Genomic DNA, 14,723 nt, shown 5'->3' on the forward strand with positions numbered 1-14,723 from the left:
GCTATTTATTTTAAAGCTGTTATTAAATGAGAATTAGAAGAGTATACTGTGAAGGACTCGGGAAGAAAATGATTGACAAAAGCATAAAAAATGATAATGATAGAAGCAGAAAATTTCTGAAGAAATTCTGAATGTGCCATAACAGCTTTTGCTGGTTAATATGTCCTGCTATAATTATACATAAGGTATCATTTATAGAAGTACATTTTATTTTGAAAAGCCAGCATCTTTCACAAACCCTGATCAGTACCTTTTAACATTTTTGAGCTTTTACTTTGAAGGTTTAGTCCAGCATCAATCAGCCAATCAGCTGTGAGTCACTGGTTGGTGGCAGAGCAGAGCAAGCAGACTGAGGATTAGACTCTCAAACAAATGGTCACAGATCAAAAACTAAAAGTCATATTTATAAAATTCTTTCACTGTGTGAAGCACAATCTTGTTTTGAACAAGCTGATGTATTTTCATGTATGTACTGTTTTATACAGATCTGGTTTCAGGTTAGAAAGATTCACCGTTTCTGATTTTTAGATAAAATGGAGGTCAATGAGGGTTTTGGTCAGTAAAGTCTGTGCTCTGAGGTGACATGAAAAAAAAAAGTCCTATCACAATGAGAGTCACATGAAAATGCCAACATTTCTATGTATAAATTGTTCTCGTAGAGAAGAAATTGTGAGAAGGACACAAGCATAACTGCACTTTTTTTTCCAACAATTCTTGTGGCCAAAATTTTTAAGTGACACCAACTAAATGAAAATTCTGGATTTTCAAGAAATTCACAAAACTTAGACTGCGACTGCATAAACACCGTTTAAGATATCAAAACACAGATTTAAACAAATCACATTCAAATCTATGTGAGCCATTTAAACTTTAAATTAAGTTCTAGTGTAAAATATTCCAGACCTACAGGCTTCCAAAGAAGGCTGGGTTTTGCCAACTTCCGATTCATTTCAGTGGGGACGCAGTTTGGGGTTTTTTTGTGTGTCGAATTTTGTAAAAAACGTATGTGGAATTACTACCAAGAGTCATGGCACACCATTCCAGATCCAGCTGCTTGCTTTGATGTATAATTTGTGCTGGTTTTCTCAGAACTGCAGGATGGGTTAGGCACCTAAATTTATGTCGAAAGAATCTATAACAGTAAGTCTGAGCAATAACAATAACTGTGCTTCTGTGGTTATGCATTAAAATATTCATCAGCATCTTGTAGAGTTAGTAGCCTACAATGCGTCATGACATGACTAATGTCTCCGTTTTATCCTGCGTCTGCAAATAGACGATGGCAGCTATTTTCAGAATTCAAATTCTCAGTTTTCAGGTTAAAAACAATATTTAAGCACAAAGCCATCAATGTTCAAAACGTAGAAACAGAAAAGATCTTTGAACCATGAGCCCTTCGTGACTTCCTGATGAGTGTAACGTTTTCACTTTCAGTACTGGAATGCACACTTCGATTTTTGTAAATTAAGAGAAGGCAAAATAAAACCTTTCCGTCTGATTCTGTCTCCAACTGTTCCCTCAGGATCGTTGAACTATTCTCTGTCTGTTCTTCAATGTCAACCTTAAAATATGTCAAGCTCTCAAGCCAATGTGACTCAGCAGCAGAGTACCAACCATCCCCAAAAGGCACACCAAAACTCCTCTCACCTGGCATGGAGTGGAATATGAGAGTTGATGTAGCTGGCAAGACTGTTCTGCAAGTGGTGCTCCCATGAGAGGAAGGACTAGAGGCTGCCCATAAGTGGAAGCAAGGTAAGTACTAAGACCCGGCTGTAGAGGGAAGTGTGGAGGCTGGTTGGAGAACCACTGTGTGTCTAGGGGAAGTGGGGTGCCGGGCCTCGACCTCTTGTCTGCTCAGCAACACCTGATGTACAGAGCTGCCAAAGAGCTGGTCAAGGAGGCGGAGAGAGGTGGTTTCTGGTTGTGGCTAAGGGGAAAACACATGACCTGGGGGCCGAACAACGCCTTGGGTGTCAGCAGGAGATGTACTGAGGTTAAAGGAGCGAAACATCGATGACTGGTGGTCCCCAGCTTGTGACGCAGTGATGCCCAAAGGTGTCTGGTGAGGCATCCCAAGGTGGAGGTCCACCTGAACACACCTGTATAAAGACACTAAGCAATACTCAGCAGGAAGACCATCAACCTGTGCGAGAAGCTGACGTTTGAACAATTTCAGTACTTGATGAGAGCGTGGACCAGATCCCAGATGGGCTTGTTTTGGACATCCTGGTGTATTTTCATGTACGTACCGGGTATTATATAGACTTGGTGGCAGAATAGAGACACTCACCGTTTCTGATTTTCACCCCAAACTTTGGGACTCAGATATACTGTAATGGTAGTCAATGAGATGTTTGCTCAGCGCCCTCTGTGCTCTGAGGTAATTTATGAAAAAAATTTAAGTCCTGGGTGAAAGAGGCAAAAATGCCTACACGTTCATGTATCAATTGTTCACATAGAGTAAAAATTGTGAGAATTAAACCAAATTAACTGCAGTTTAAAAAAAATATTGTCAAAAAACACTGGTATTTACAGTCACCCGAAAGTGTGCTACACTTTCAAAATAAAAGCTCAGCGATGTTAGAAGAAAGGGATCAGGGTATGTGAAATATGCTGGCTTTTCAAAATAAAATGTACTTATAGGAATCATACCTTACGGATAATTATAGCAGGACATCAACTGGCAGAAGCTGCATTGGCACAGTCAGATTGTTTAAAGAAATCTTCTAGTTATAATAATAATGAGGATAATATTTATTACCACCACCTCCATCATCATCATCATCATTATTTATGTTTATTTATTTTATCCTGATTGTAAATACAAGATTTTCTGGGGAAAAGTTTGTGTGCCAATGCAGCTTCTGCCATTTGAACTGTCCTGCTATAATATTCATTATTATTATTATTATTATTATTATCATTATTATTATTATTGTTACTGTACTGTCTGTACTGTCCCTTCACTTGTAATATTGCACTGGTGCTCACATGTGAGACTGGATGTGCTTCAGACCTCCTAAGTGATACGTTTCTAAGTGAATTCTATTAAAGCAGAATTATGGGAACTGTAGTTTTAAACCTTCGTGGTCATAATGTCACCTGTCAGGTGTTACGGCTTTAACGCCACGGTTTATAAATGGTCTGCTAACTTTACTATAGCGGGGACTCCACCGTAGACACATGGCGGACCACAAACTTTCATTTCCTCAAACCAAAGCAGCACAGATTTTCATAATTTCAGGTTGATAGTATCATTTTCTACTTTGGTTATAGTCTCCATATGGCAGCTCTCCATGGTCATCCCTGCGTTGCCTCACACCACTTCGGTTGCAACCATTAGTGAAAATGGCGGGGGTTTCTTTGTGTTTGTATGGCTTTGACACTTAAAGTGAAGCATATTAATGTTGTCTTTTATGCTTTATGGATATGGATCTTTTAAATAACCATCGTAAATGTTTAAATTGTCACATAAATCAGCCCTTAGATACTTATTACTACAGTCTGTGTTGAGAGTAATACTCCACCGGGCTCTGTGGGTTCGTCCTTTACCGGAACGGTCAATGTTTACAGCGCAGCTTTGGCTCCACGTTAGCATCGCTGGTATGAGAAGCAGTGAACCAGAACTGTTTGACCCCCCCTTTTTTTAACAGTGTAGAGATTTTTTAATCGCCTTTTCGGTTTTGTGGTACACTAAGACTAGCATGAGTATTTGTAGGCGGAAAAGCGACCGACGAGCACAGCAATGAGGAGCTGGCTAACGTAGCGCCGAGGCTAGCCAGCTAGGCAACTAACAGCAGCAGCAGCTAACTTCTCATAGAGCATCCAGCGCAGTGAAACAGGTACCAGAGTGACAGTCAGTCTCTCTTCATAACACAGCTTTATATCTGCAAGTTTGACCACATCCTCTCATATTAACACATATCACGCTTGCCTTGCCCGCCCATCCACGTTGACCTGCCGCTCCAGGAACAAGCGCGCCCATGGGTGCGGAGAGCAGCGCGGTGCGAAGCTGCACCCTGGAGGAGCCGCTCCTGACTCTGCCCTCCGGACTCACCATGTACTCGGCGGTGCTCCAGGACGGAAAGCCCGCTTCTGTGTTTGTTCACAAGCGGGGCAATGAAGACAAAGTCAACAAAGCTGCCAAGGTTAGTGTGGTGCAGCCTGTCCTGATGCCATCTCACTGGTAGCAGTAATTATTTATCTTGACTTGGACTTAAAAGTGATCAGTCTGCATACAGGTGCACCTCCAGAAAATGTTCATATCTGTGGTAAGATGCAGTCACTGACAGTCTTGGGGTGGCACACAAAAAACCCAAAGCTGTAGCTGGATTTCAGGAATTCTATTTTGCTATTGTTGTCTAGAGACTTGTTGACAATTGTGTTAATATGAGAGTTAAAAACTGCATACTGATAGACCTTCTTTTCTTGCTTTTTAAGATAAGATGTAAGATAAGATAGTCCTTTATTTCTGCCCACACCAGGGGAAATTCACAGTTACAGCAGCTTATGTAGCAGTAAACGCGGTAATAGTCGTAAAATAATAATAAAATAGTAATAATATTTACAATATGTACAGGGATGAAAATGAGAATGGAAAAAATAAGTATAAAAAATGCAAAGATGTAGCAGTGCAAGAATTGCTGTGCAAATGTTATGGTTTGAGATGATCTATGAGTTCAGTATATGCTAGCATCAGGCAGTGATGCTGATGTTGTTCAGTCTTACAGCAGATGGGATGAAGGACCTGCGATAGCGCTCCTTCTTGCAGGGTGGATGTCTCAGTCTGCTGCTGAAGGAGCTGCTTAAAGACCCCACAGTGTCATGCAGTGGGTGAGAGGGATTGTCCATGATGGATGTGAGCTTTGCCAACATCCTCCTCTCACCCACCTCCTCTATGGAGTCCAGGGAACAGTCCAGGACAGAACCTCCTCCTGACCTTCTGTTCAGTCTCTTTCTGTCCCTTTCAGTGCTCCCTGCTCCCCAGCAGACCACTGCATAGAAGATAGCAGACGCTACCACAGAGTCATAAAATATAATTATAGTGAATGTTACTAAATGTTCAATATTCACAGACAAAGGTAGATATAGTTAACTTTTTGTTTATTAAGGTGCCCAGGGGAGAAGACATGGTGGTGTATTTGAGGGGATGATTTCAATATTTAAAGTTCTCCATGTGAGGTGATAATTTCTCTAACTAAGCCAGTTGTGTTACTGTAAACAAATGTCACTGCTGAACATAGCCTTGTCTAAAACAGCAATATTTCTCTCTATAAAAGACTTAATGTGACAGAAAAATATTGTGGCTTGTGGAAATGAATCAGACTTTGGCCGTAGTATAATATCCAGCTGTGATGGAGCTCAGAATTTGGGTGTAATTTATGATTTAACTGCAGCTGATAAACTGCGACTGTGTGTGTGGCAGCTCACCTGTCTGAGGAAGAAAGGTGCACAATGTTATTTACTGTTAGAGCCTGACACACACCTCTCTTACTTTGGAGACACGTATATGGCTCTTACTGCTGTTTATTGCTGCAGGCCTTTAATAAACCCATAAGGAAAGACTCCTAAAAACAGCTGGAAGCAACAAACTAAACTGCAGCTCCTGTTAGTGCCCTGAGTGTATGTGTGCACCCCATCAGTGAAAGTGTCAAACTGTTTCTTTAGCACTCTCTGAGACTGTATATGAAGAGCTGCTACAGTAATCTATGATGCATTCACTTGCACTAGTACACTGTAGCTGCATACTTGAAACTTGGACATTGGCGTTTCGGTGATGATCTATCAGATCCAGGGTCAGCAAAGAGATTTCAGTGACATTCGTGGAGGTGCCTCTGTCTGTATGTACTTGTTTGACACTAAAATACTTCTGCGTGGTGTAAAACAAATGCCAGTGCTGACTCCCTACATACAACATTGCATTTACACAGTTGATTTTGTCTCCATTCTTGAGCTCTAAGAGTAAAATCTGCATTGATAAAGGTGTGATGTTAAAAGACCGCTCAAGTTTTCCATGCAGGATGTGATCATCTGTGACATTATGTATCCATGACATGACATGATGGAGACAAATATTTAGTTTTTGGATTTCAGCATAGTTTGTGCAGCTGTTTTGCTTCGTAAAGGAGCCAACTACAAATTCAGTATGACCAAATGTATTCCTACAAAAATCAGTAAATAGAAATGTGTCCTTTTAATACAGCTTTGGAAGTGACTACTAAACCACTTGCTGTTTTCTTTTACGAAGTCTAGACAACATTGATGATTTTGTTTGAATGTTATCTCAGTGATTTAAATAATTACAGCATCTTTTAAAAGACATGAAAAAACTTACAATAATTCAATTCAGGCAGGAAGCGATGTTTAAAAATAAGATCACAAGACCAAAATTCAACAGTGAAGTCAACAGATAATCTAAATTAGATCCAACAACTCCTGAAGGAAAAGAATTGTGATTTAATGTGAAGGCAGCTATATTGGTACTTAATAAAGAAGGGTACAGTGAGGAGAGTCTGCTGTGTGCTACAACCTTAAGAAAACAATGCAGTATGGTTCCAGCAAGAACCATAAAGGAAAAGTGAGAAAACAGTGATCACAGTGCTTTTATTACTATTTCCAAAGCTGTATACTAGGTAAAGTACTCTGCAGTGCCATCAAGCCTAATGTACTAAAGTATATCTACAAGCTTTCATTTGAACTAACTGCTCTGTAGTTTGTTTGAAATCATAAATATGTGTTACAGGCACATTCCCTTAATTCCCTTTTCATTTCCTGCAGCACCTGAAGACACTGAGGCATCCATGTCTGCTGCGCTTCCTGTCCTGCTCGGTGCAGGACGGCGGCATCCACCTGGTAACTGAGCATGTGCAGCCCCTGGAGCTGCTGCTGGACACTCTTACCCCGGAGGAGATCTGTGCAGGCATCTACGACCTGCTGCAGGCACTGGTCTTTCTGCACGAGAGGGTAAGAAAAAAAAGGAGAAGAGTTTCCTTCTGTTGCTCCCAAGCAACCCCTGCACGATTATCTTAATGAATGTGATTTAAACAAAGACAGATAAAGAACAACCAGTTAGATAATATGATAGGAAGGAAATTACTGACGTGCTGTTTCGTGTTTTGCATTAGCCACTGATGGTGGTGTCTACTTGTCTGGTCGTGTTAAACATGAAAGAATAAGTTCAAAATTAGTTTTCTTCTTCCTTCAGGGTAAATCAAGCCACAACAACGTCTGTATTTCCTCTGTGTTTGTCAGTGAAGATGGCCATTGGAAACTGGGAGGGATGGAGACTGTCTGCAAGTTCTCTGAAGCAACTCCTGAGGTAAGAGCAAACATTTTGCTAAGACATCTATGTGAGAATTTTGTTTTCTTTCTTTTTTTATTTATTAAGAAATCAAAAACATACAAAAAGTTTCCCACTGAAATTGTTGGCTGCTCTGAACTGTTTGGACAAGCAAACATTAGGTCCTCCTTGAAATAGTGCCCTGGATGAAGATACACAAACAAAAATATCTAATCATGGAATATTCTTGTGTGGAAGAATGTGGCCTCAGAAGCTTGCGTTGCTCCCTTCAGCAGAAATACCTTCTTAAAGGCATTTTGTAGAATTGTCCACCACTCTTTCGACATCAGATTGCTAAAATCTTTGACCACATATACATGCAAAATGTACTTTTTTTAAGCATATTGACACAGACTATTTAACACAGATGTGGATCCTGTGAAGACAAGTAGGGGTTCTTAAAGACGTGTTTTTTGCATTAGTCTTCTGTTGATTTGCAAATTGACAGTCATTTCAAATTGACACCACTTTTTAAAGATTTTCCTGACACTGGAATGATTATATTAAATGATTTGGAGATTCTTTTGAAATCCTTTGCCAGACTCATAGCTATCTACAACCAAGCTGTTTAGATCTTGGCGTCATGGCGCCACACACTTCAGTAACAAGGAAAAACCAGATGGTTAATGCCAGAGGTTTTGATAAGGCAGATGTAACCTCTTCCCTCCGAGGAGGTTCAGACCATTGGCACTGAATCTGGAATCGATGATTGTAACTTTATGGTTTTTTACTTTCCCATGTGACTCATCCATTTAAGTACAGGTGTTTAAACATGCTGCAAAAGGTAACAGTTTCCATGAGATATACTTGCTTTTTGTGTAACTGTATAGTTTAATGTTTTGATATTTGTTTGTTTTTTTTACCTTTCCAGTTTCTCACAAGCATTCAGAATGCAAGAGAAGCCCGCTGTGTTCCTCCAGAAGAGCAGGTAAGCAGATTAACGATCGTGACACACAGATAGAAAAAAAAAAAACTTTCTGCTTTGTTCGCAAGTTTTTTTTTAAGAAACATGTTGTCGACAGGTCGAGGGCTTTCAAATCCTTCCGGATAAACATGCTCACTCTCGGGACTGTTACTCTTTTGGGATGATGGTGGACGCCCTTATTCCTCTCCTGAGTGACTACGGTGAGTAGAGAAGACTTCAGCCACCGTTTGTGCAGTTTAACCTGTGTATACACTCTCATGCACTTCACCAACTGGTTCTGCTGTGCTTTCCAGTGTCGCAGGAGCTGTCTGACAGCCTGATAAAGACCCTGCAGGCCGGCCTGCTCAACTCTGACCCATTGTCTCGACCTCCGCTCAGCTCCTTGCTGACTCATGACTTTTTCAGGTTTGTGTTGTCGTGTGTGTTATTGTTGTTGCTGTCAGGACATACTGAGAATTGATTTGCTTTTAAACACTAATTTTTCTGTGAATAGGAACGACTTCCTGGAAGTGATGAATTTTCTGAAAAGCCTGACCCTAATGACGGAAGAAGAAAAGAATGAATTCTTTAAGTAAGAAATAGCATGTTTTTTTCAGCGCACAGTTTTGTTATTAATGCAGTGGAATCATGTAAAAAAAAAATGTTTTAGACAGTTTTTTCCAGGCTAGTCCAGAGTTTGCATTGTCTTTGTGAATCTTTACCTACACCTTACCTAATGTGCTAACTGTGTTTTTAGGTTTCTTCTAGACCGGGTCCAGAGCCTTCCTGAAGAGCTGATAGCAGCACGCCTTGTTCCCAAACTCCTCAATTCACTCGTTTTTGCAGAACCCATGGCTGTCAAAAGCTTCCTGCCTCATCTTCTAAGGCCAAAGAAGGGTAAGATGGCAACTCTTTCTCTTGCTGCTAGCAATAACACATCTGAAAGAAAAGTAAAAATGTGGTGTGCTAGCTGAGAGACACAGATGCTGTATAAAACTTCTGTATTTCGTCTGTGTGGACAGATTCCAGTGGTGGTGGTAGCAGCGAGGACTGCCTGCTGTCTGTGTCTCTGTACCGTAAACATGTGATTCCCCAGCTTCTTAAGCTCTACAAAGTCAATGAAGAACACGTCCGGATCGTGCTGCTGGCTCACATCCACATCTACGCCGAGTTCTTCTCCCACGATGAGCTCAAAAACCAGATCCTACCTCAGGTGGAGTGTAGACATAGAAGCACAATTTGTTGTCAATAATAAATTAAGGGATAGTTCAGCATTTTGGGAAATTACCATTATCCATTTTTTTGGTTGAGCTATAGAAGAGAGCATTGATACCACTCTTACTTAACCCTCGTGTCGTCCTGCGGGTCAAAATTGACCCGTTTTAAAGTTTGAAAATGTGGAAAAAAAATATTTCCACAGTGAAACTTCTGATGTCCACATTTTCAACATTTTTTAGAAATCTTTGAACATTTTTTGGTGGGAAAAAAGAAATGTTAAAAATGTTTCTTAAGAACATTCATAAAAAAAGATTTTTTGGGGATTTTTTTGTGAATATTCTTAAAGAAAATATTAGAAGTTTCACTGATATATATGTAATAATTTTAGATATTTTTAGGATTTTTTTGAAAGGTTTTTACTCATTTTTTGAAAATACAAGAATTTTCTTTTTTAAAAATAAAACTTTTAAGGATTTATTGGAATTTTCTTCCTGAAGTTTTTGCAAATTTTCAGAAATTTGGGGGATTTTTTTGCTGAATTTTTGGATTTTTTTCAGACAATTAAACAATATTTTTTGGTGCCCGTAAATGAGGACAACAGAGGGTTAAGGGGCTACAGCCAGGCAGCATTTAGCTTAGCTTAGACACATTTCACACTACAAGAATTTTAAAGTCCTCACTGGTTTTGAAATCGGGTTGCACCTAAAGAGAAACTTTACAGATATTGTTCTCTCTAATCTCAGACTTACACACACTCCAAGATTTGAAAATAATGGCACAACACAAACTACAGAACACCCTTAAGATTACTGTTCCAGAGGGAGCATCATGGAGCAGAGCACCACCTCACCTGACGTCATGGGGAGCAGATGGAATGTAAATGGACAATGTGGTGCAACAATGATGACATAACCCTTGCCGTGGGAAAGAGATAAAACATCATACATGTTTGATTATAACTGAGGGTGGCCCTATTAAATCTGTGAGCATTTTGAGAGATTTAAGAATGAAAACTCCTCACATTACCAGACACATGGGCTGATCATCCTCAGATTGTCAGGAGGGATAAAACGGAGGTAAATCTGCATGAATCTCCAATAATGTGACCCTGGTCTTAGTGTAAAGGCCGGACGCAGGAAGAAGTAGCACAACCAGCTCACTGCTGTCTAACCATCTCATCAACATCGAAAATTTGACTAGGATCCACTAGTGCATCTCAAAGGATTAAAATATGGTGAAAAAGATACATTTTTGTATCCAGTTATCAACGAAAGTGAATATTTAATATATTCTAGACTGACTACATGTCAGTAAAATGTTTTCCTATGTTAATTTCAATAATTGGACCTACAGGTAAGAATATTTGAACAGACATATCTCAAAATATGAACGTATTTCATTTTGAAACTCTAAATATAGTGTATGTGTCAGTCTAGTTCAGTACGCACAACCACAACCAAGCACTTCATGCTTTTATATCTGCTGGCAAGCTTTATGGAGCTGCTGATTTCCTTTTCAAAGAGCCCTCAGTGCCAAAACTACTGCCAAGTGGTTTGCAGACCGTGGTGTTACGGTGCTGGATTGGCCAACTCACATGAAATATTTCCTTAGAAAATATCCTGATAATTTCAGAGACTGGATGCTGAATTTTCATGAGCTATAGGCCATAATCATCCCAATTAAAACAATAGAAGGCTTAACATATTTTATTTTAAATGTAATGAATATAGAATATATGGAATTGTACCTTTTAGAATTAAGGTATGAAAGAAAAACGTTTGATATTCAAATTTTTTCTAGTGTAACATAAGGAAAAAGGATTACGTAGTTGTTTTCTAAAAGTTAAATATGGGAAAATGAGTTAAAAGTCATACTGCAACACTCCTTGAATTGTCTAATCTCCTTTGCTTGTTGCTGTCTGCAGGTTTTGTTAGGAATGAGAGACACCAATGATTCTCTGGTTGCCATGACGCTGCAGAGTCTGGCGGTGTTGGTGCCCCTGCTGGGGGCTCAAGTGGTCGTCGGTGGGGAGAGAACCAAGGTCTTCAAACGCACCACGCCCAACTTTAGCAAGTCGACCGAGGTGACCCCTGAAAGTAAGCAAAGCTGATCTTTTAAAAACACTGAAAGCTGCTTTATTAGTAATGTTTAGGAAAACGTATAAAACGGTATATAAAGGTGTCTAGTGTGTAAAGTTTCATTGACGAATGTGATTGCATAGCTTCACTTCCTTCACAATTTTGCAGTTATGTAGTGCCTTAGATTCACACATTTTCTTACTGTTTGTTCGATGTTGACTCACTAGATGATGCTGCCTCTTACAAAATTGAGATTCTGTAACAACTGGCAGCACTGACTACAAACTGTCCTAGAATTGTTTCTTTTTTTGTTGTATTGAGGTGTGATTTCAGACTGAACAAAGTTGGACTGTTTGTCTCAGTTGGGTTGCTCAACAGTGTAGAGGTTCTAATAGCAAATTCTTGGTTCCCTTTGGTTTTGAAGAATTATCTCTGCCAATTTTGAGCTCAAGCTTTCAGGAATTTAGCAGTGCAGGGCTCAGATACTTTAAAACCAGTTTTACAAGTAAAATCTTGAGTCATCATCAGGTAAGGATAGGAAAGGGATGCAGTATTTTGTTAGTCTAGGTCACACTTTGTTGTACTGTCACAAAGACAGGCTCAGATTTTGTGAGAGTATCTGCCCAAACTAGAAAATCTGGATTTAGGAAAGTGAAATGTTTCTCTTGTAATCTCCGATTACCTACTGCTCTGTCAAGAGTGCTGGAGTGTGTTTTTCAGCTAGTAATTATTGGAAAGGTCCCATTTGGACGACACTGATCTAACTTAATCTGTTTTTTAAGCTTCACCTGTCCATATAGTTGGAGGCTCCCACCCTCAGATGGCCCAGCCTTCCAAAGTGTTGAATTTGTTCCCCAGACCGTCGGGTACTGAAGCCTTGGTCCTTGGTCACATGGATAGCTTAGCAGGCACGAGGGAGACACCCAGAGTTATCACCCCAGCATCGGGTAAAACACTCCCTTAACACTTTTAATCTAAATTATAAAATAAAACTTGTTGATTTTATTACACCTGGATCTCATTCTGTCTTTTCTGTCGTGTTTTCCAGACATCAATAGACAGATGTCTCTGCCTTTGAATGGCTTTCGTCAGGACAGCAAGTTGGAGCCGCTGTCCTACAGCCCAGAGCAGACCGACAGACTAGAAGGCACAGTGGAAGACTGGCCCGACTGGAGTGGCCCCGAGGACAGCGAGAAACGAGACGGACAGTCCATCCAGATCCACATTCAGCCCTCAAAGAGAGTCGATCCAGTCGACAGCAGACTACCGCCCGCTCATCAGAACACAGAGGAGGAGCCGTGGGATGACTTTGAGGACACTGAACCTACCTCAGATCTGTCCCCTACAGCTCCTTTACCAGACCCCGTCATACTTATGCCACCCAGAGGGGGCACATCTGCTAAACATGTTCCTGAAGCACAGAGACTGGGCTCCTCCAAACCCCTGAAACTGACCTCAACACTGCGACAATCGACACAGAGGAAGTCCTCGTGGGACAGTGACTGGGCTCAGGAGGAGATTGAGTCTCAGAAATCACACAACCCATCGAAGCCCAAACCTGCAGTGCCACAGAAGAATGGTGGGATTGGAGACCTGGGAGAGGAGTTCACTATCAAGGTGAAGAAAAAGGTGGAGCAAGACCCGGAGCTGGATCTGTTTGCAGACATGGTGCCGGACATCAAGCTGTCCTCTCCAGCTCTGCTGCCACTAGAAGAGAGCAGTGTGTCGTTTCCAGACAACACTAAGTCTCTGCAGATTGACTCATCCATCGATACTTTAACACTCACTGCCAAGTTTGCAGCAGCCAACATCAATGAGGTGAGTGTGTGGTGATGCCCTTCAGATTTTATCTACAGTGTTTGTTTTGGATGACTGATACTTTCTTGGCTGCCGCAGCAATTTTTAGGCACTTTACAAATCAAACATGGAAAAACACAGATTTTTACACACAACTTATCCTTTGTGATCCACAAATATGAAGCAGTGTCTAACGTAACCCTCTTTAAGGCATATTTTTGTGTTGAAACATTTTTAGAGGCATCGGGAGTTTAACTGTCCTATTTTACAAGCTCAAATGCAGGAAAAGAAAAAGATTTTGTGTGGAATTTAGCATTCAATGTACGTACTATGCCAAAAGTACTTCACTCAATTGACATTCTATTGTTTTGTCAGTTTCCTTTGTCCAGAAGTATAAAAGTGAAAAAGGAATGGTGATGGATTGATTGCCGTAACTATTACAATCAAACCACAATTAACATACTTAGGTTAAAAGAGAACCTTTTACAGCCTATTTGTAACACAACTGGAAGCAGTTTGAATAGTGTAAGAGCCAAAAAGCTAATGTGAAATACAGGTTTGCACACAGTTAGATGATCTGTTTAAAAAGCGACTGTCCTATTAATGATTGCACTGGCATCAGCTGGAGGATTTTTCCTCTGTACCTCTCAATGATGATTGTGTTTACATTTACTTTTCTCTCCCAGACTGAAACAGATGGCTGGGGAGACGGAGATGACCTGAACTGGGAGGATGAAAACGCCTGGTAATGACGTCTGATGCATCATTTCCATCTGGATCGAAAGACTAAACCACTGGAAACTCGAGTCCACGCACCACATCTGGAGTGCCACTTCTCAACACACCAGTAAAGTGGAAGTAGCGTCTCATTTGACATGATGCAGTAAGAATGATAATGACTGGGACGGGCTGAGACTTTTTATATTCGGTTCTGTTGGTTCTCCAACGTTTATCATCAGTATGGTCATTATGAGAACTTGCTTTTTAATTGGATTGGTTGGCTGCTTATCAGATGGTGCTAGACTTGGACATTAGAAGCCATTCGTAAATGTTTGCCAATTGATATTAGTCACCTCAAGATGACCGAGTTCCTTAATCAGAGGTGAATGTCATGTTTTCATCTGCTCTCCTCTAATTTTTTTTTAAATGTGCCAACTTAACTACTGGCATTAAGATCAAGATACATTTGTTGGCAAAACACGTGTCCAAAATGAATCAGGTGTGATTAACAGAAGGCTTGCACTTTGAATGAATGTGAAATAGGAATTACATAATTTATTAGTAGCGTTTTGGTTGCAGGTGAAATAAACATTTTACTATATGAAAGATGTCACTCTTCTGTTTTACAGTAAGAGACATTTCCACTGGTACTGAAGGCTGTTGAACC

General features: G+C 40.4%; 1 protein-coding gene across 1 annotated transcript; it reads left to right on the forward strand.

Annotated features, from left to right (window-relative positions):
- The first annotated feature begins 3,546 nt into the window (after positions 1 to 3,546).
- scyl3 (SCY1-like, kinase-like 3) lies at positions 3,547 to 14,662 on the forward strand. Its single transcript, XM_023277613.3, has 14 exons — positions 3,547 to 3,842; positions 3,970 to 4,148; positions 6,778 to 6,963; positions 7,205 to 7,318; positions 8,211 to 8,267; positions 8,362 to 8,464; positions 8,558 to 8,669; positions 8,758 to 8,835; positions 9,001 to 9,140; positions 9,266 to 9,456; positions 11,386 to 11,557; positions 12,322 to 12,486; positions 12,588 to 13,357; positions 14,023 to 14,662. Exons 2-14 carry the CDS (start codon positions 3,984 to 3,986, stop codon positions 14,083 to 14,085), a joined length of 2,316 nt encoding a protein of 771 aa, XP_023133381.1. The 5' UTR covers positions 3,547 to 3,842; positions 3,970 to 3,983; the 3' UTR covers positions 14,086 to 14,662.
- Positions 14,663 to 14,723: the final 61 nt, after the last annotated feature.

This window comes from Amphiprion ocellaris, chromosome 2 (genome assembly GCF_022539595.1).
Source record: "Amphiprion ocellaris isolate individual 3 ecotype Okinawa chromosome 2, ASM2253959v1, whole genome shotgun sequence".
Taxonomy (NCBI): domain Eukaryota; kingdom Metazoa; phylum Chordata; class Actinopteri; family Pomacentridae; genus Amphiprion; species Amphiprion ocellaris.

What these genes read in the sequence shown, in the direction of transcription:
- scyl3 (XM_023277613.3), top strand. Translation starts at nt 3,984, where the DNA reads ATGGGTGCGGAGAGCAGCGCGGTGCGAAGCTGCACCCTGGAGGAGCCG. An exon ending in AGTTATCACCCCAGCATCGG is followed by an intron (nt 12,487 to 12,587) that starts GTAAAACACTCC and finishes CGTGTTTTCCAG; the next exon opens with ACATCAATAGACAGATGTCT. An exon ending in CAGCAGCCAACATCAATGAG is followed by an intron (nt 13,358 to 14,022) that starts GTGAGTGTGTGG and finishes TTTCTCTCCCAG; the next exon opens with ACTGAAACAGATGGCTGGGG.